The 19,569-nt window shown below is 49.6% G+C and overlaps 1 protein-coding gene across 2 annotated transcripts; it reads left to right on the top strand.

The window, feature by feature from the left end:
• The first annotated feature begins 3 nt into the window (after positions 1 to 3).
• On the top strand, positions 4 to 19,216 carry IRX4 (iroquois homeobox 4). Of its 2 annotated transcripts, XM_053397223.1 has the most exons (7): positions 4 to 335; positions 9,534 to 9,699; positions 10,739 to 10,845; positions 11,332 to 11,583; positions 13,496 to 13,602; positions 16,561 to 16,874; positions 17,776 to 19,216. In XM_053397223.1, the coding sequence occupies exons 4-7, from the start codon at positions 11,338 to 11,340 to the stop codon at positions 18,534 to 18,536; spliced, it is 1,428 nt and encodes a 475-aa protein (XP_053253198.1). In that variant the 5' UTR covers positions 4 to 335; positions 9,534 to 9,699; positions 10,739 to 10,845; positions 11,332 to 11,337; the 3' UTR covers positions 18,537 to 19,216. The 2 variants fall into 2 exon arrangements, with proteins under 2 accessions (XP_053253198.1, XP_053253197.1); XM_053397222.1 differs by lacking the exon at positions 10,739 to 10,845.
• The last annotated feature ends 353 nt before the right edge of the window (positions 19,217 to 19,569 follow it).

The raw sequence follows: 19,569 nt of genomic DNA, 5'->3' as shown, positions 1-19,569 counted from the left end.
AGCGAGCGAGCAAGCGAGCGAGCGAGGGCAGCGTTGGAAAGTGTTAATCAGGAGGAGGAAAAGGCGCGCGGTAAGCGCAGCTCTGCACTCGAACGTCACTCCGGTGCAGGGGGTTAGTGAAGTGACTGTGGCGCCTGGGGACTGGAGGCACTCACTCGTCGGACTGACTCCAGTCAGGTATTCCATACACTGAGCAATGTCTCCATTAGCGCGCTGCTGTGGCTGCTGCTCTCTCCAAAGCGAGCCGCTGCGAGCGAGGCGAAAAGACGCGGCCACCCTTTGCCATGGACAAGCTCTCGCCAGGAGATCCTAGGCGCAGCCCGGCGTGATTGCAGGTAACAAGAAAGAGAGACACTTCCTTGCTGGCGGTGCACTTGCACCCCGGCTTCCTTTCCGCCCATCTAGGCGTCCATCCATCCACGCTCACCCCAACAATAGCCTGCCTTCTGCAGCCAGCCGGCTGGGAAATCTCGGGCTGCCTATGGAAGAGAAACTACGGGCGATCCATCATGCGGCTTGGGCAGTGTTTACCTAGGGCTGAGAGGAAAGCCGCCTTACACACATGCTTTTTCTCTTCTCGGCACGGGGATGGGGAAAGGGAAAGGGTGTTCGCGGTCATGCATAGAGTGCAACTTTGGTCGGTTGCTCTAGGAGACTTTGGGCAGGGAGGCTGCGTTGGCCAAGAAAGTTTGGTGGACATGGAAAAGGAGCCCAAGCTTGGAGGACCGTGAAGGCGCGGGGAGGGCACCCCTATGAAGGAAGTGCGGGTGTAAAGTTCCTCTGTTTGGCGGGGGGGGTTGCTTTAAATCGCTTCTGTAAACTCGGCGCTGGTCGGTGCAATCCTGTAGTTGTTTACTGCGTAGGAAGTTCAACGCGGCGGACTGGCAGCCAAGTGGGTATAGGATTTCAGACACAGTTTCTAGCCTGAGAAGTGGGGTTGCTTAGAAATCGAGCCCGAAAACTCTGTCACCTCCCGCGTCCCATCCCAATCGTGTTGTTGTGCATGGTTCAGGAGTGACTGCAAGGCACTCTGCACATGTTCGACGACACACTTTTAAAACCTCCGGTTTCACAGCTTAGGGCTACGACTGCAAAGATTCCGGCGCTGACAAGAACTGGGTGGGTCCTCCTTCTAACCTGGTCCTCTGGGGAGGTGTTTTTTTGGAGAAGCGCCACAGATTCCTTACTGTAAGTCGAAGAAAAGGGGGGGGGTTAATGGGGGGAGCCAAACGCATTGGCAAATGAATCCCATTGATTTGTTGTTGTTGGTAACAGGCGTAAATTCGCCTTGGTTATTAGCCAGGCCGGGAGAATAAAACGACAAAAAACGTCCGTGCCGATATTTGCGTGAAAATAGGGGGTTGGGGCTTCTGTGTTAGGTCTGACCTGGCGCCTGTCTAAAACCAGTTTGTCCACACGCACTGGTTGATCCTAGACCCTCTGCAGGTCTCTGGCTAGTTCAAGTCCAGTGTCAGGTTTGGTGAGGTCGCCGACAAGGAGATACCCTCAATTTTCTAGTTTACGCTTTTTCATCCATTTTACAAACAGGAAAGCTGGAGAAGCGCCGCCAGCTCCGAAGTCCAAAACGTTGGGGAAGGTTTTTCCAAGGTCGCGGGATCCACATTCTTTAACACCCTTCTGGCCCGATCCAAACCGTGATTACGGGAGGAAGTCGCACTCCTTTTATTTGGGATTCGCCTCCAAGTTAATATGCGCAGGAGTGCAACTTAGTTTATTCGCCTTTTGGGTGCTGGCTGAGGGGGGGGGGTGTTTGTAGGGGTTGGGGGGCGAAGATGCGGCGGATTCTTTCCTTATCAGGGGTGTCTTGAGAAATTGTAAATTCGGAACCAGAGGAAGTGGTTAGTCCTGGGCCATTCAGGCAGAGAAAATTAGGGCAAAAATAACCCGATGGTTTCTCTAACTGCTCAAAACGTGTCCAGATCAATTTCCTGCCGACCTCAATCAGAGCAGCTACCTCACCTGCTAGGGCCTGCTCCTGCACTTCTCTTTCTTACAAGTTTTCTTGGGGAGGATTCAAAAAACAAACCAGCCAGACATTGGCTTTAGTTTCTTGGAGAAGAACGATGAAAAAAATCTGCAGAGATTTAAACCCTGAAGACGCTGCACACTTCGCTCTGCTACGCTGCGTATTTGTTGTTGCTGCTGCTGCTGTTGTTTTTCAAGAAATAACACCCACTCGTTCTGATTTGGGGAGCTGTGTTATGAGAATTGCTCTGGGTGGTCTCTTTGGCAAAAGAAGGTCTTCGCTCTGGCTGCTCCCTGTTACGTGTAGAAGTCAGCTTGTTGCCCTATGCGCAAAAGTTGTTGTTTTCCACAGGATAGCGCTCAGACGCCTGTCCCTGGATCTCTTCGTGAGCGAGGTACGCTGCTAAATGCAGGGACTGCCTTTAAGACACTGTTACTTTCTAGCTTAGATGCTGAATGGGGAGATAGTGAAATTCATCCGAATGCCTTTCCTCCTAAAGTGGGGCGTTTGCGGGAAATCTCACAGATTTATGAGGAGCCTGGAAACAGGGCAGCGCTTGGCGTGGTGTTTGCTGGAGGAGAGGGGAACCTAGGCTGTATGGGGGAGAACTATTTCAGGGGCTCGAGGGAATCATGATCCCACTTTGTTCTTGGGGGACTGACTTCCGACTGAGTGTGTGGAGCTGGAGCCACGCACCCTGCTATTAGGCGCCTTGAAGCCAGTCCTGCCGATCTTGGGCGTGTTTATTCGGGCAGGAGACTCGTTCATTCCAACGCCTGAACTTCAAAGGAAGCGTGCTTCGGGATACAAACCTAAAGTTGAAATCCTATGGATACTTACCGGGGGCGGGGAGGGGGGCGCCACTGCACCTAATTAGACACATTCCCAAGTCAATCAGCACGGGTCGTGCTGTTACTCCGAAGTCAAGGGTGAGGGCGAGTAGTTAGTAACCCACCATGACTTTGTAGTAGAACGCTATGGAAGGCCCTAGCCAAAAAAGAAGGAAAAAACGCATTGATTTCTACTAAGCACCTAAACAACAGCGCGATCCTAGACTTGCTGCGTTCATCGTGGATAAAGGATTGCAGTTCAAACGGTCCCAGGGAGGACATTTCGTCTAGAAGCGGGATAGGATGGCATGGATCATGGGGGGGAGAGGCTATGTTATGGATCCAGAAACGGGCGAGAAACTTCTTTGCTCCGTCTGCCAGTGCAGGGTGATCCCGGTGGAATTGTTTTGAGTATTTGAAAAAGGCGTGTGTGTGTGTGTGTGAAGATGGATTTGCAACGTTGCGGTTTGGCGGAAGGGGGGGGCATTGCACCATCCTCTGTAAAAGTTGTCTGCCTCAGTCAGCTAATTGCAACGTTTAACGCTGAACTCCTTTGGAGATCTGGGAGGCTGCACCCCGCCCCCGTCCCCTGGAGGGCGACGCGCCTGCGTGTTGCAGTAAACACCCCCACCCCCGCCTCCTGGTATTGTATACCTGCAATGTATAGGCTGCGTGGCTCTCGGGTTTCCCTTTATCTTCAGAGATGGTCCTCGTACAATCATTTATATATTTTTTAAAAGCGGGTCTACTCGAAAGTAGGACTTCCATTGAGTTTCGGTAAGTCTTATTCCCAGGAAAACGAGCACAGGATTGCATCCTGTTTAGGACCTCGGTCCCTAAAGCTGATTTCCTTAGAAGTTACTTCCATCGACTGCGGTTGTGCCTTCTGAGTAAGTCTGGCTAGACCAGCAGCTGCCACCATCCCCAGTCTCCATGAAGTACTTGCAAACTTTGGCTTTCGTTTCTGAAAGAGGTTCCTCCATCCAGTTGGCTGGTTGGCTGGCTCCTTCATCAACTACAGGCAGGCTACGAGGAGGAGAAACAGTTTTAGAAATGTAGCCGGTGGGGGGAAGAAATTAATGTCACAGCCTGCCCATGAAGCAGCCCCCCCCCGCCCCCAATGCATTTATTTGTAAAGCGTCTGCGATCCCTAAACTACTGAAGCTGCCGCCGCGAACCGCTCAGCCGCTTTAAGTGATCTGCGTGCCGGAGAATCCTGGGGTCTGATACGCTTATACGCCCTGCAAATATTATACAACCGCTGCAATCTTTTGCCTCCTTCCGCAAAAGTTCCACCCATGTGTGTTGCGACCTCCCGATCTACCCAAATAAACTTTACAGTGCAACTCTGGTCATAGCTTCCCAGAAGTGGACTTGACTCCGTGACAAGCGTGCGCAGGATCACAACCCTGTTTGTGGACTAGAGGGTGGGACACCCCACATATTGCGCGCGATACATCTGTGTTTGGACATGTGCTAGACGTATTTATTTTCATTTAAAAGCCGCAGGCGGAGCGGAGAGAGATAGCAGAAGCCTTTGGGGGGGGATGAGTGGGTGTTAACTCTTTCCTCCCCAGTTTGGTCTCAGTTCCTGACGAACCATAGTGGGACTTGCTTTAAAGTTTAAAAAACCACGCACGTGGAATTGGGCTGTTCCTTGGAAGTAGGGCCTATTCATTTGAGTAAACATACAATGCGGGTGGAAAGGGGTGATCGTCCGCACTGTCGTTTAATGTGACTGGTTAAGTTTCCAACCCATTCATTCTCCACTGTCCATATGACGCTCTCCTCAAAATCACTGCTTTCCCAGACTTTCCTTTCCCTCATACTATCCACATTAAAGGACAGGATGGATGAGCCCAGTGTCTCACCAAAGTTCCAGGGAACTAGCACAGGTAATCTGAAGACATCCCTTGTGCCTCTTACTCCCAGGTAAACGCGCTTAAACTAGGTTCAGGGTGGCCCTCTCTTTTGAAGGGGCTGCTGAGCTGCTTTGCTGCCTTTTAACGCGCTCCTCCTAGAGCCAAGGCTTTGCCTCGGTAAATTATAGCAATTACGCAGCAGATATGATTATATTAGGTGTACTGCGGTCTCCAGATAGTCATCCATCACCCTCAACCGAGCTGTCAGAGCGGGCAGATTCGTCCCTGGGAGGCACCAAGTCTTCCAGCTGGGGAGAAGAAGGGAACATCATCATTAATTAGAGTGTGACCCTGGGGCTATTCACATGTCTGAACCCAGGCAGCTCTCCGAGCAAGTCTGCACTCCTTTCATCCCTCCCTCCCCCGCCACAGCTGCCCTCCCCTCTCCACGCGCGCAAATACGCACAGAAACTCGCCCGCCCTGGGTTTGGCTAACTTCCCCACTGCAAGTTCCTCTCTAGGCAGAGTATCCCGATTTTCAGAGATTGGGGGTTTTCTTTAGACCCTCCCCTCCCCGCTCCCCAATACAAACACATACACAAAAGGTCCTGGAGGAAAATTATATGTACTGGACTTTCCAGGAGAAGCCTAGATAAAGGTGACAAGGTGAAGGGGACTGACGGGGTGGTGAAACCAGTAGTAATGGTATGCCAACTTATTAATAAGAACTTCTCTCTTTTAACCCAAAGTAAATGCTCCTCTGAATTTAGCGGGAGTTACTAAGGAGGGTAAGAGTCCACTCTCACCTTGGAAAAAATGGTTAAAAAGAATCTTTTTGCTCATCTCCCTGAAATCACTTACTTTCAAAAAATTGTTTTCCTGGGTCTATCCAATGGCAGTCATATTGTAGATCCATTGAAGTCAGTGGACTTAAGGTTTCATCTACCCTGAGTATGACTGCTGCTGGATATCCCCTGCTGTTTTATGGTCAGAACTAGAATTTAAATAGAGTAATACTATAAGTAATTGAGGGACGCGGGTGGCGCTGTTGGTGAAAGCCTCAGCCCCTAGGGCTTGCTGATCGAAAGGTCGGCGGTTCGAATCCCCGCAGCAGGGTGCGCTCCCGTTGTTCAGTCCCAGCGCCTGCCAACCTAGCAGTTCGAAAGCACTCCCGGGTGCAAGTAGATAAATAGGGACCGCTTACCAGCGGGAAGGTAAACGGCGTTTCCGTGTGCAGCTCTGGCTCGCCAGAGCAGCGATGTCACGCTGGCCACGTGACCCGGAAGTGTCTCCGGACAGCGCTGGCCCCCGGCCTCTTGAGTGAGATGGGCGCACAACCCTAGAGTCTGTCAAGACTGGCCCGTACGGGCAGGGGTACCTTTACCTTTACCTTTATAAGTAAATTAATCCTTTAGGATTAATAAACATGCCGGAAGTCAATCACACTGGAGCTGTCTTCAAAGCGAACATTTTTGCTGAATTTATATCCTGGCCTACCCTCTAAATGGGACAGATGGTAAATATCCTGGGGAGAGCAAGAGAGAGACCTTCAGCCTAGCCAAACCATCAATAGTTTGCATAAGGTCCTATACTTCTCATAGGTTTCGCCTGGGGCTTCCATGACCCTCCATGCAACCGACTTCCAAAAATAGGAAGCGAGTTCAAACAAAACTTCATTTGCAGCGTATTTGCCTTTTGAATGCAGTTTTCACCTTTATGGTGAACCTTCTAAAGTACAAAATTCTTTGTGATTTTACCTTGTTCCTTCAACCAGAATATTGTATTCTGTTAATCCCACTTTACTGATGGCAGTGCCTGAGACCATCCTACTGAGCATTTAGCTCTTTCCAGATAAGGCCAACATGTTCACTTAGAAGGAAGACTACAGAAAAGTCTTTAAGGATCCAAATGTTTAGGATCACACACTGAGAATGAGAGATCCCCGACTTGCCTGAAGAATCGAGGGTGGGCCTTTGAGCCCTAGACAGCACTCAGCATTGCAGAAATTCCAGCTCCATTAAAATTAATTGGCGTTTTGCTACTAACATCAATGAAATGTGCATTGCTCCTTCCAGCGATGGTGCTGGCGACTTGGGCTAACAACGAGAGACAGAAATCAAGAAAGACCAAATATCATTCTCATTAAACATTTAAAGCACCACTCCCATTAAACACTTAAACTTCCCTAGTAGGATAAAAAGGTCTAACAAGAGGCTTTGGCAGAAATCTGCGATCTACGGTTTAATAAGTCTCCAAGAAAATGACTTTCTGATGTAGTCTTATATTTGTAGTCATAAAATGAAATAAGAGTGTATACACAGATCACATAGTAAATTAGCCACCTCTTAAAACACTTTATGCATACTTTCAGGAAAGGTAGATTTTTCTCCCTCCCCTCTCTTCCAGTTCAAAAGTGGGAGCGATGACTATTCTTGACCAATTCATGTGAAGTTTAAAAGGCTGGTTGTGAATGTATCTTGGACAAGAAGCCAGAGATAATCCAAAGGTGCGAAAAGGGAGGGACTAAGGAAAGGCCTAGCTCTGCCTTCTGCTCTCAAACAGAACCTCTGGTCAAATATCAGAGTTTGTTTTAAAGAGAGGTAGTGCTGTTCTATGATCTCATGTTATACTATAAACTAGTGACTCTTGGACACTTGGATTCTGGGGAGCTAATGGATACCAGCTGGACATTGAAAGAAAGGGGCACAGTTTGATAAAACTGTATGGAAGTTTGACTGTCACAGGTAGTGAATCTGTATGACACAGAGAGGGAATCACATTTATTTCATCTATTTCTGTGCTGCCACTCAGGAAAATGTGGCTTAAATTAAGGACTGAAAGCCAGGTGGGACAATGCTGATTTATTGTTTCTCTGTCAGAGATCTGAGGGGATCATTGGACATGTGAGAGAGGGCACACCAGAGGAAGGGTAGAGTGCTTGACAATATGGGGAGCCATATTAATTCCAGGAAATCACAACTACAATTGGGGTGGTATTCTTTGGTCAGTCTCCTGATTAAAAAAATATGAACTAGTTTTCATATTCTACCGACCTAGAAAACTTGTATATTCCCACACAACAAAAAATCAAAACCATTAAGAGAGAGTTTGAGAGTTACCTTAGCACAGGTAGTGGGGAAAACAGACTATGAACCAGAAAATCCCCTCCCCTATGAACTTGCTAAGAAAGAGGTTTTAGGCCAACTACCCTCTCAGCATATGTTCTGCACTGCAAGACCAGAATGATGATACTGACCAGGCTGTAGCTAGTGTTGAGCCTAAGTATCTCAGATTCCAGATCTTTTTCCCAGTGCCCCAAATGTTTCTAGTGGATAATAAATTCAGGGGGAAATGAAAGGGTTGGTCTTAATTGACATTAATTCGAGGTATAAGGGTGTAAATTTGGGGAAGTACATCAGTTGAAGATGACTTTCTCTTAAGATGAGTTGGAGGCAATGAAATAGGATAATTGAAGGGGCGCTTAATTGATTTGAAGCAGGATCTGTTGGGAAATTCACTTTACTACTGGTTAAATGAATTAAAGAGGAACACATCTGAAATGGGTACCAGTTAACTGGATTTTTTAAGTAGAGTGGCTTGGATGAGAAATTAGTTGACTTTGCTGTCTATATCTGCACATAGACATTTAAGTTAGCATATGCAATTTTAATGTGAATTTGGACCCGTGCCCCAATTTTTTTTTTAAGTACCTGGAAACACTCAGTTTTGCATTGCTCTTGTAAGGATTCCTGAGATAATGCATGCGAAGAAGTTTGAAGATTGTACAATGCTGTATAAATGTCCGCTGTTGTTTTGAGTATGGATAGATGCTCTCGCTTTGCAAATCAGATCTGGCCTGAGTTTGAAGATCACTCTCCCCCTGCCACTCAATGGCCTGAAGTTTATTCAAAGTTGTAGTCCCTCCTCACTTTGGTCTTCCATATCTCCCCACCTCAAAAAGTTTTTAAAGCCTAAAACGTCTAACATAATGTCCGTTCAGCGCAAATGCCCATTCCTTGTCCTTTCCTAACGTGCACTTTGGTGGCGGGGCTTCAAGAGTCGCCTTATCCACGTGCTTTGACTGTCAGCTCCGGAGCTCGTTTCAACTGTTGATTTAAAAGCCTCGCTTGCGCGCCTGCCCTTCCAGCGGCCTCGTTTGTAAGTGAGGGAGGAGTGGGAGGAATCAGCAGGCAGCTGCTCATTAATTAATTTCTAATTAAAAGTGCTGACCACCCTTCAGTGATTCGGGGGGGGGGGGGAGGGAGAGAGACGACACTGATTTCTCCTCTCCAAACTATTGATATCTGAGATGCAGTTATGAACCACTCAGGAACTTGCCATGTTGGACGTTTGGGGTTCGCTTTCCTTATCAGCGCAGGAGAACTCCCTGAAATAGCGATCAGCCAGCGTGCTCTGAGGCGTTGGAAAACAAACTTTCATCCTGGGTATTTGGTTTAAATTCCAGGCCGTGGTCTACCACAAAGGTGCACACAAACATGCGAGCGAGAGGCAGTTTCTGTAGGGTTTGTTTTTTCTCCTTCTTGACGTCAGATGTTTGATTTGACATGTGTGTTTCAGCTAGGAGTGGTTCTCTTCCCCTCCCTCCGCCGCTGCCTGTGTGTGGGCAAAATATGTATTTCCCCCCACGAAACCTCAGAGCAACCGTGCCTTTTATGTTGTTCGTGTTGAAGAAGCGCCACGCTGCCTAGGCAGATCTTTTTAAGATCGCGAGTTGTGTGCGTGTGTGTGTTGTGCGGGGGAGGGAAGACAAACTCCCCCCCCCAACACACACACACAATAGTTTCAGGTTCAAGGCAGATGAATTCAAGATGGTTTTATGCTTGGTCCTCTAAGCCCCTAGGAAGCTCGGATTATCCATCACTCGGGGCCACACGGCACAGCGAGGCAGCCTGCGGAGCTCGCGGATCCAGCGCCTCTCCTGGTTGTTCCTGGAGCCTGGGAGACCCCCGTGGCCATGTCCTACCCCCAGTTCGGATACCCCTACTCGTCTGCACCCCAGGTAAGTCCTGCCGGACTCCCATCGCATCTACGCCCTTTCCTTTCGCTGCCCTCCGCTGTGAAGGCGCGCAGGAGAATTCCCAGCTCCTGGAAGGCGCTTTTGCAGGGACCTGATTTGCTTCAGATCAACTGGGGGCTGGGGGAAGGGATGGACCCCCCCCCTTCCCCAAGAGCAGTGACTGCCATCTTTACGCGGAAGTAAGGCCCCAGTGAAACCAAAGGCACTTACTTCCAGGTAAAAGGGAGACTGTCGCCTTGGTATCCTAACGCTGCGGTGCTCTAACCACGAACTGGTTTAGAAAGTCCACCTGTCCTGGATTCATCGAAGGACCTTGACCTAGAGTGAGAATGTTAACAGTGAGGGGTGGGGAGTTAAATTGGAGTCAAGGGGCGGGGTGTCGTTTAGGATTGGGTTGGAGAGCCCCGTCCTGAGATTTGGAAGGTCTCTAGTTTCAGAGGGGTGCTAGCTAGCCTGCAACAAATTACTCCCGCAGCGCGCTGAAGACGGAAAGATCTCAGGTGTTCATTGATCTCAGAGGGTTTCACTTACTGCCCAGAGGTGAACGGGGGCAAGGGATAAGAAGGAAGCAGCCCGTTCCTCCTGGTCCGCGGACCTACTCTGAAGTAAGCGGGTGGATGGAAGAGGATTCAACAACCACAACAACTGGCCGGTTCAAGCCAGATTCACGGGCAAAGACTTCGTTTAGCAGGAACTTAGGTGGGGTGCAGTCAGAGGCCTTGTATCAGCTGAGGCCTCGGCTCAGCTCCTTTCTGGATCGTACCCTTAAAAGAGAGCAGGACCGAACTTCTGGGACAGAAGTGGGGTTGGAATCTGCAGTTAAAACAAATGTTCAATTAGCTCTCGCGAAGGATCTGGGATTAAACTTCATTAACATTCTCAGTACTTTTACCTGGAAATAAATGTGTTCTAGAACCGAGACGGATGTATGTATTAATGTTAATGTGAGCGGTCTAGCTCGCCGGAAGAATGCATTAAAAACTGAAAAGTATTTTCTTTCTCTCTTTCTCTTTCTCTTTAGTTGACAAGTGTGAACTGGAACTAGGTTCCCCCCCTCCCCAACCGATCTTTAAATTTCTCCCCGATCCACAAACCAGTTAAGCCACTGGGTTTAACATAATATATAAGGTACTTATTTAAGATCACTAACGGCGCAATCCCATGCAGGTCTATTCAGAAGTCAGCCCCACTGAGCACAATGGGACTTGCTCCCAGGTAAACGTGTATAGGATTGCAGCCACTTCCTTCCACTGTTTTCCCCTTCCGCTATTCGGCCTGGGTGCCCCTTCCCCCTCCATTTTGGGAGCTGAGGATTCTGCAAGTGACTGGGCGGTTGCAGACGACCGTTTCATCGCGCGTTTCTGTGTGATAACACGGATGGATCGCACTGTCCCGAGTTTGTGCCCTTTGTGAGGTCGGATAGTGGGGGTGGCGGTTGTTCCGGATTAATTAACGTGAAGAAGAGATGCTCATTAAAACCAATGGACACGGGAGTCAGTGGGTTGTGTGAAAGCTCACTGATCTGGGACCAAAAACGGTCTTCGCTAGAAATGGTTGGTAGATCGGCCTGTTGGTTGCCATGGCTGTCAGCTGCCCTGTCTTCTCTCGTCCTAGTTCCTGATGACCACCAACTCCTTGACCACTTGCTGTGAGACCACCGGCAGGACCCTCACGGACTCTGGGGCCGCAGCCTCGGCTCAGACCCCCGTCTATTGCCCCGTGTACGAGAGCAGGCTGCTAGCCACGGCCAGGCACGAGCTCAACTCGGCAGCTGCCCTGGGAGTCTATGGGAGTCCCTACACGAACACGCAAGGCTATGGCAACTACGTGACCTACGGGACGGAGGCGTCGGCTTTCTACTCCTTGGTAAGTCTTCTGCGCAGCGAGCACGACTTCCACCTCAACGCATTGACTGGGCAAGAAGGAAACCCCGTTACCCCGTTACCAAGGGACTTTTGCTCTTCCAAGTCAGCAAACTGAGAGAGTCGCAGCTTAGCTAGAAGCTTCACCGCTCAACCCAGTCCCTAAGGACATTAAGGCTGAGCTCCTAAGCGAGTGAACCTCATCAAGTTAAGCGCGACTTAATTTCTAGTTATGCACTTTTTAATAGCAACCTGTGTGTGCTGTGCATCCCCACGTGTGTGTAGGTGTAGATAGAGTTAGAGATGTATCACTAGTACAAGCAAAGCTGGAGGAAACACAAAATGTTTCCTATTTATTTTATTTATTAAATTTCTATGCCGCCTTTCATCCGAGGAGCACAGGGCGGTTTACAATATAAAAACACAAAACCTAGTAACAAACAATAACAATAATACACAGAGAAAGGGTTTAAAAGGCCATGGGTTGTTTAATTAGCCAACGGCTATGTAACCTGTCTATGTGCCATGGGGTAATCCGAGGTGAATATGAATCGGGGCTGTGAGAAACTTCAGTCAATCATAGGCGTTGCTAATTCAGGTGTCTAACAACACGGAGATCAGTCTACAACTATGTAATTAGAGATAGACGATAATAAGATCTGAGAAACTATTGTCTGCTGATCTCTGCGATCCAACTACTTAATTAGAGATAAATTATAAACGCTAAGATATCGTGGCATTGCTGACTTTCTGTGTACTGAAACTGTGTACTGAACATTCTGTGTACTGAAACTGACCCAAGAAAACGAGTCTGGAGTTGTCACTAGAACAGGAACTCGAGTTTGCTCATTTTAAATGTAAAATTATGCTCATTTAAAATTGCTCATTTTAAATGTAAAATTATGCATAAAATGTCTACGTTAAGAAATTAACTTTTCGTATACTTCCCTGTGTGGCAAACAGGTCACGTCCCATTTATTGCAATTGCCCCCCCTTTTTTTTAGAAAAGTATGTTTATTGAGGATTGCAGTTTTAAGAGGGCCCTTGTTTCGCACTTGTTTCAGGGAGTAAAATCCTAAAAAAAACCTCAACAACTCCAATTCTAAGAAAAGCTCGACAACTTCAATCCTAAAGGTTAACAACTTCGGTCGGCCCTTTGGTCGGCTTCCACGGCCCTTCACTTCATCAAATCTGACCCTCTTTGAAAAAAAAGTTTGGACATCACTGCCCTAGGTGATATTTGACCCTTGCTTATCCCTAGTCACTTGTTATTGGAGCCCAGTGTACATAAAATACCATTCTTAGTCGGATGAAGGAAAGCAGTGGATTCCAGTGGACTGCAGAGGCTAAACCAGCTTTCCTGTGAGTAAATTCCATTGCAGGAAAATAAGGTTTCCTCTGAGTAAACGTGCATCAAATCGGGCCAAGAGACGCTAACATTGAGTCAGTGGACAAGAGTACAAGGAACTTCGTGTTCCTCTCCAATTAAGTCCATTATACAGGAATTGAAGAAATGTACGCACCTGCTGAAATACAATCGATGCCAGTCTACTCGGAAGTAAGCTGTACTGAGTTCAGTGGGACTTGTGCCCAAGTTTGCAGCCCAAGTTTAACCCCCTGATATAATTACAGAAGTGAAGAGTCGGAAGGGACCACGAGGGTCATATACCACGAGGGCGATACAGGAATCTCAACACGTGGCCTCCCATCCCATTTGAAATCAAGCCGGATCCTGTTTAGCTTTGAAAATGTTCTAGAGGATTTTTTTTGTTTTTTGCTCCTCGATGTGTCTCTCCACTGCAAAAATAAATAAAAACGTGTCCATTTGCGCGTGTCTCCCTTCCTGCCTCCCCCCCGCACTGCCCGTGGGGGAGGGGAGCGCTGATAAGACGACGCCTTTGCTTTTCATGTTCCAGAACAGCTTTGATTCGAAGGATGGGAGCGGATCTGCGCATGCGGGAATCACCCAGGCGGCTGCATACTATCCATACGACCACACGCTCAGTCAGTATCAATATGACAGGTAAGAAATAAACCATCAGCCGTTCATTGAGGGGCAGGAAAAGGCGGTGGGGGCCAAGGGGGGGAGAGAGAGGAGAGGAGGTTAGTTGCGCTTCTTAATCAGGAGACGTCTTCAGCTTGTGCTTTTCTCAAAGGACCAGTAGGAAACAAGTGTGGCCAGAATAAGCCGCCCCTGTATCAGAGTCAGATGATCTCTGATCTCACCAATGGAGCGCTTGGAAGCCGGGATCCTGAACACATCCGAAACAAGCATCAAAGCGCGCCTCCTTGAGAAAGGCCGCGCTTTTCAGCAGAGGCTGCTCACCAAATCAGGCACGAGGAATCGGTGTAGCGTGCACGTGTGAACCTGCCCTGAAGCGGCTCAGACCCCATTGACTCCAGCGAGAAACCAAGGCGCCTAAAAGCCAGCGCATTCCCGAAAGAAAGAAATGGGTTTAAATGGAGCTTTAATGGCGTCCGCTCTTTATCTCTATAAATGCCAATAACAAGTTATGTTTCCCCGTTGTCTACACGAAATGAACCTGTTCTTCGTTCTTCTGCACGGATCCGGAGCTAGTTTTGCGCCACTAATCTCCGATTCGTTTTGGAGGAGCCCACAGCAAATGCGAAAATTTTCCTTTTGACCTCTTTCATTCGTCTGCCAGCCCGATCTTAATCTGGATGACACCCCTCCTCTCCGTGCTATATTTCTTTGGAAGCAAGTCCTCATTGATTAATGGAGATCGATACTGCGACCCGATCCGTTTTACGAAGGAGTAAGCGGATCTGCCTGCGGGCCTCCACTCTGTTGAACTCCAATTCCCATCAGCGTCAGCCAGCCCGGCCAACTCGATAATGGGAGTTGTAGTTCAACAACAACTATAGGTCATCCGGTTGGGGAAAGCCTCGTCTCCATCCTTGATCTTAATCAGGTGTGGAGAACTTTTGGTCCTCCAGATCAGGGATTCCCAAAGTTAGGGCTCCAGCTGTTTTGGGACTACAACTCCCATCATCCCTAGCTAGCAGGATCAATGGTCAGGAATGATGGGAATTGTAGTCCAAAAAACAGCTGGGGACCCAACTTTGGGAAGCTCCGCTTCAGATGTTGCTAAACTCCCATCATCGCTGGTCAGTGGCTATGCTTGCTGGAGCTGATGGGAGTTGTAGTCAGGTGCGCGGGGCGGGGGGAGGTTTCCCTACACCTGATGAAAGAGTTCACGGAGTCGATCTCAATTAGCTCTCGTATGCCAGGGTACAGCCTGGTTCTGCACATGCGGAAGTCCAATGGTGGGCTTTGATGCCCAAGGTACGAAGTGAGAAAGTAAGACACGCCTTCACTGGCGGAACACAATATATTTGAAGGCAAGGCGAAGTCACACGAGCGACTTACTCCTATCACTGGCGTTTTATCCTCTAGCGTTTTCAAGTATAGCATCCCTATAAGCTGGTGGTTATTGTCCAGGGATAGTAGGAAAGCGCTGTGGTTGCCTTAGCGCTCGATCTATGCGATAAGATCTGCGCTATCACAGCAATAGATCCGTATGGATTTAATCACAAATACCTCTTCTCGACTGGCTTCCACGGGCTACATCACACGTGCACGCGCACCCTTTTGTCTCCGCTTGAGTAGGGCACACTTCATTAACTGGGATCTGAATGCATGAAACCGGCTCTGCTGAAAAACACTGTGAGATGATAGAGAAGTTCTTTCCAAGACTTCTATTTTTGACGACTCTTTAGCCCCTGGGGTAGCCAACCTCAAATGATCCAGCCCTTGTTAAAAGTATGAATTGGTCCCGTTGAAGAACACGGCGTTTAAGGTGCCAGGAAGTCCTGCCTCTGTTGAGCTCGCGATGGTTCGTTCACACGAGCAAGACGTCACGTTGGCCTTTCACTCATCGTTTGGCACGTGTGAACCAAAATCTTCGCTCATCTCCTACTGGCTTCTCTTTTTACTATTACATGGGCAGATTGGGGGCCGCTTTTTGGCACTCCCCCACCACGTTTACAAATGTGCCGAACAATTTTATATTTCTTCTTCTTTTTTAAAATCTTTGGTGCGGTTATTGCTTTAAAACACACACACCAAGAATCCTCCTTACGCTGTTCCAACCTTTTAAGCCCACTGGGTGCCGATGACCTTTCCTTAGATGGTGTGCATTAAATATTCAGGTATAGCCCAGCGTCTTGTGCAGCATATATATATGGAATGGGTAGGAGAGAAATTTACGAATAATAAAATAAATATTTTTATTAATACCTGCGCCCTGAGGTTACTTCGGTGGCCTCTCTCAGAGCGCTGGAGCAAGAGTAGACTTTAAATATATATTTATATTATTTTTTTAGCATATCCATTTCGCAGGAGTTGAATTTTGGACGCCTCCCAAGGGCGGCTGTTCGCCTTCTGAAGTAGACATGCTTTCAGGCTGCAATCCGGTGCAAACTCAGAAGTCACCGGGACTCAATTCAGAGTAAGCGTGTACAAGATCCGCAGCACGCTTTTCAGGAGCCCGAGTGCCGTTGTTTTGAGGCTGTCTATACTCCCGATTTAGATCAGGTGTACGTTGGTCTTGCCCCGAGTAAGTTATTTGCGAGGCAAGTCCCAAAGACTCCATCCATGATCGAGATGAGCCTAAATCCCAAGATTAACTGTGCGACCCCATTTTCAAGGGGGATTTACTCCCAAGTAAGTATAGGCAGGATAGCAAGCTGGTTAAGGTCCTATTGATCACCAATTGTGTATCCAAACGCTCCCGTCTTTCTAGCTGCTTGGCTTAACCAAGCTGAACCGTTTTCCTGGTAAGACCAGCGCGTTCTGGGTTTTGTAGAAAGAGGGAAAATATTTAAAGGTGAACCTTGGATACCAGGATCCCTTTCTCGCGGGAAATGGAATTGCGTCGGTGAATCAGACCATGTGGGTGGTGCTTTCTTCCGGCTCGTTGGCGCTGCATTTTCACTGACACTCTTTCCCCCGCCCTAGATATGGTACCATGGATGGAGGGACGCGGAGGAAAAACGCCACTCGGGAGACCACCAGCACGCTGAAGGCCTGGCTGCAGGAGCACCGCAAGAACCCCTACCCGACCAAAGGCGAGAAGATCATGCTGGCCATCATCACCAAGATGACCCTCACGCAGGTCTCCACCTGGTTCGCCAACGCCAGGAGGAGGCTCAAGAAGGAGAACAAGATGACCTGGCCCCCCAGGAACAAGTGTGCGGACGAAAAGAGACCCTACGAGGACGAGGACGAGGGAGAGGGTCAAGGGGAGAGCTTGAAGAATGAGAAACTCGAGGGTATCTTCCAAGTCTCTTAGCCGTATACTGGAGGCAGGAGCTATCTTAGCCCTGTCGCCCTTCACTGGGACAAGGATACTGGGCACACGGGGAGGGTGATGGGTGTCCAGGAGACCAAAAGCACGGGTGTGTTGCCTTTAATGCAATAAAGAGGTTTCTAGATTTGCAGCTGCGCTGGGGATTTCGAGAGAATGTCTTGAGGCGGCCAGTGTCCCTTCTGAGTCTGCTCTGCTTCGACAGGGGAAGGGGGCTGTCAAATGAGAGGTGCGCCTGCCGGGCTTTGCATCGGTTTCCACCCGACCAAAACCTTTAAAAGGTTTGCTTCCTCGCGTAGAAAAGCGCTTGTTTTGCTAGGCCTGAGCGCAACACCGGCTTTTCATTTGGGTTTCGAAACCTTTGGAAGCCATGCAGTGGTTGGGTTGCCTTGGGTAAGTTGAGGGACGTTTACGACGCAGTCCAACCCACAATGCGTGCTTGCTATAAAGGTACACACAGGGGAAGTTGGATCTCACAGGGTCTACAGGAAATCCTCCCTGTGAGAGCCACGCCCACTGTGTCCAGCAAGCCAGGTAAAGGGGCGCAGCCTATATAAGATGGTCACGTCCCCCTATACATATCCCAAGACAAGTGACTGCCCATTTCTGGTTCCGATTAGTAAAATGGGATTGCTGTTAACCGTGCATCCTACAGAGCTGTTGTGAAGAGTGAGGGGAAGCAAAACGCAGACAGAGAATGGGTGGAGGAGTCCTAGCCTTAAAGCCATTGCACAGAATCGTAAGCCCCGTGGGTTCGTGCAATGCAGGAACCTCAACTAGCCAAGAACAAGCCTCAGCTGCAAATGTATCTGACGCGCCCTGCCCGTCTCGTTTGTAACGTGTCCTCCTTTCCCTCCTTTGCTCAGAGCCGGCCAGCAAGGAGGACAAAGAGTTGGGCCTCAGCGACCTGGACGACTACGACCCGCTGGAGTCGGAGAGCTCCGAGGGCGAGCTGAAGGCTGCGGCTTTCGGCCACGCGGAGGGGGAAGCGTGCGCCACCGAGGCCTGCAAGGATCCCTCCTCCTTGGGCGCCGGCGCAGCCCCGCTGGAAAGCCCCCTCGAGCGGGCAAAGAGCTGCCTCAAGGACCCGACGGCGGGCGCGGAGGGCTGCGAGGCGGCGGAGCTGCTGAGCGCGCGGCAGAGGAGCTGCGAGGCCAAGTCGTGTTACCAGCAGCAGCAGCTCCTGGAGGCGTCCAGCAAGCCGAGGATTTGGTCCCTGGCGCACACGGCCACCTCGCTCAACCAGGCCGAGTACCCGTCGTGCATGCTGAAGCGCCAGCAGGGGGCGTCCAGTGCCTCTAGCGCCGCGCCGGCCCCGACGGCTGGGGGCGTCTTGGAGAGGCACCCGAAGGATTCCCCCGTCACCAACCTCAGGAACTGGGTTGACGGCGTGTTCCACGACCCGCTCTTCCGGCACAGTACTTTGAACCAGGCCTTGAGCAGCACCGCAGTGTCTTGGGCTACCACCAAAGGCTCCCTCTTGGAGACGGGGGCCCTGGGGCGCTCGCTGGGCGGCGGCGCCACCGCCGTGCTCAAAGGGCAGCTGGCAGGCCTGGCTGCGCCCCAGGACTCCGGCAAAGACTTTCTGGCTTTCCCCAAAGCAGGCAGCAAAATGTTCTGCTCCTAACGACCGACGCCCGCCCCGTCCGCCTCCCTGGGACAGGCCGGGGGAGGGAGGCAAGACGGTGGAATGGGAGGGCAGACAGGCCGGGCCCCGAGGGACTGAGCGGCGGGAGGTGGAGAGACACATGCAGAGAGAGAAAGACTTGGGAGAGAGTTTCCGTTCCAAACCAGAGACGTTTTTTCCGTCGCAAAAACCGAGCAAGGATTTTAAAAGTTGCTGGTATAAGGAGAGAGAACAAAAAGACTGTCACTTGGCTGCAGCCTCAAGGGATCAATGTCTTCACGGTTATTTAAGTCCATAGCACGTTCCACTAGTTTATAGAGGCGTCCTTCTGCGTTTACCTTGCAAAGTTTACCAGGCGCGAGATTCGAATTCAGCTTCTTGGGGAGGGAGTTGTTTGTCTATTCTGTTTTTCCCCCTCCCTTTTTTTTCCTTTTTCTAAAAAACAAAAAAATTGATTTGTGGCATGCCAATTTTAGTTTCTTCTTCGAACTTCCCTACCCACCCCCCGCCCTCCCCTTCTCATCGTTAGCATCTCACCCACACAAAAAACAGCACTTCTTCCACCAAGTTGACACCATTGTCCGCACACGTGCACACACCGAATTTGAACTTGAGAAATAAGCTATGTCGAAAAGGTATGTTCACTCCAAATAAATTGTCTGTCTCTCAGAGGTACCCGATGATTTGTGGTCTGTTTGCGTTGCCTGCGTAGGAAGTGGAGCTTCGACGCCTGGGTCCCAAACGCGTTGGAAGACGCGTGTCTATTTCGCGTCCCGTGGAGATGTACGGAATTCCCCAGTCACTAAATGTAGGGCGGAGCGCACTCTTGGAAATAAAAGCCTTGCGCATCTGGGTGGCATTCTTTTCCACGCGCAAGTGCTTTTGCAGCCCGTCCCTTTCGACACCCGGGATATACTCCCGAGTGGTAAAGACCTCAGTAGGAACCCACGAGAGGAAAACGGCCCCCTCTAAAATCAACGGTGCGTTTGGTGCTGATGTGGTTCTGGACCTTAAACCAGCTTGAGACCCGGCC

Source organism: Podarcis raffonei, chromosome 7, assembly GCF_027172205.1.
Source record: "Podarcis raffonei isolate rPodRaf1 chromosome 7, rPodRaf1.pri, whole genome shotgun sequence".
Lineage (NCBI taxonomy): Eukaryota > Metazoa > Chordata > Lepidosauria > Squamata > Lacertidae > Podarcis > Podarcis raffonei.
The sequence above is the reverse complement of the archived record's forward strand: the minus strand, read 5'-3'. Positions and strand labels throughout refer to the sequence as shown.

Bases quoted from the DNA above. Each gene is read 5' to 3' on its own strand.
- IRX4 (XM_053397222.1), top strand. From the start codon at position 9,655: ATGTCCTACCCCCAGTTCGGATACCCCTACTCGTCTGCACCCCAG. The intron at 9,700-11,331 runs GTAAGTCCTGCC...CTCTCGTCCTAG, and splicing joins CCTACTCGTCTGCACCCCAG to TTCCTGATGACCACCAACTC. The intron at 16,875-17,775 runs GTATCTTCCAAG...TCCTTTGCTCAG, and splicing joins GAAGAATGAGAAACTCGAGG to AGCCGGCCAGCAAGGAGGAC.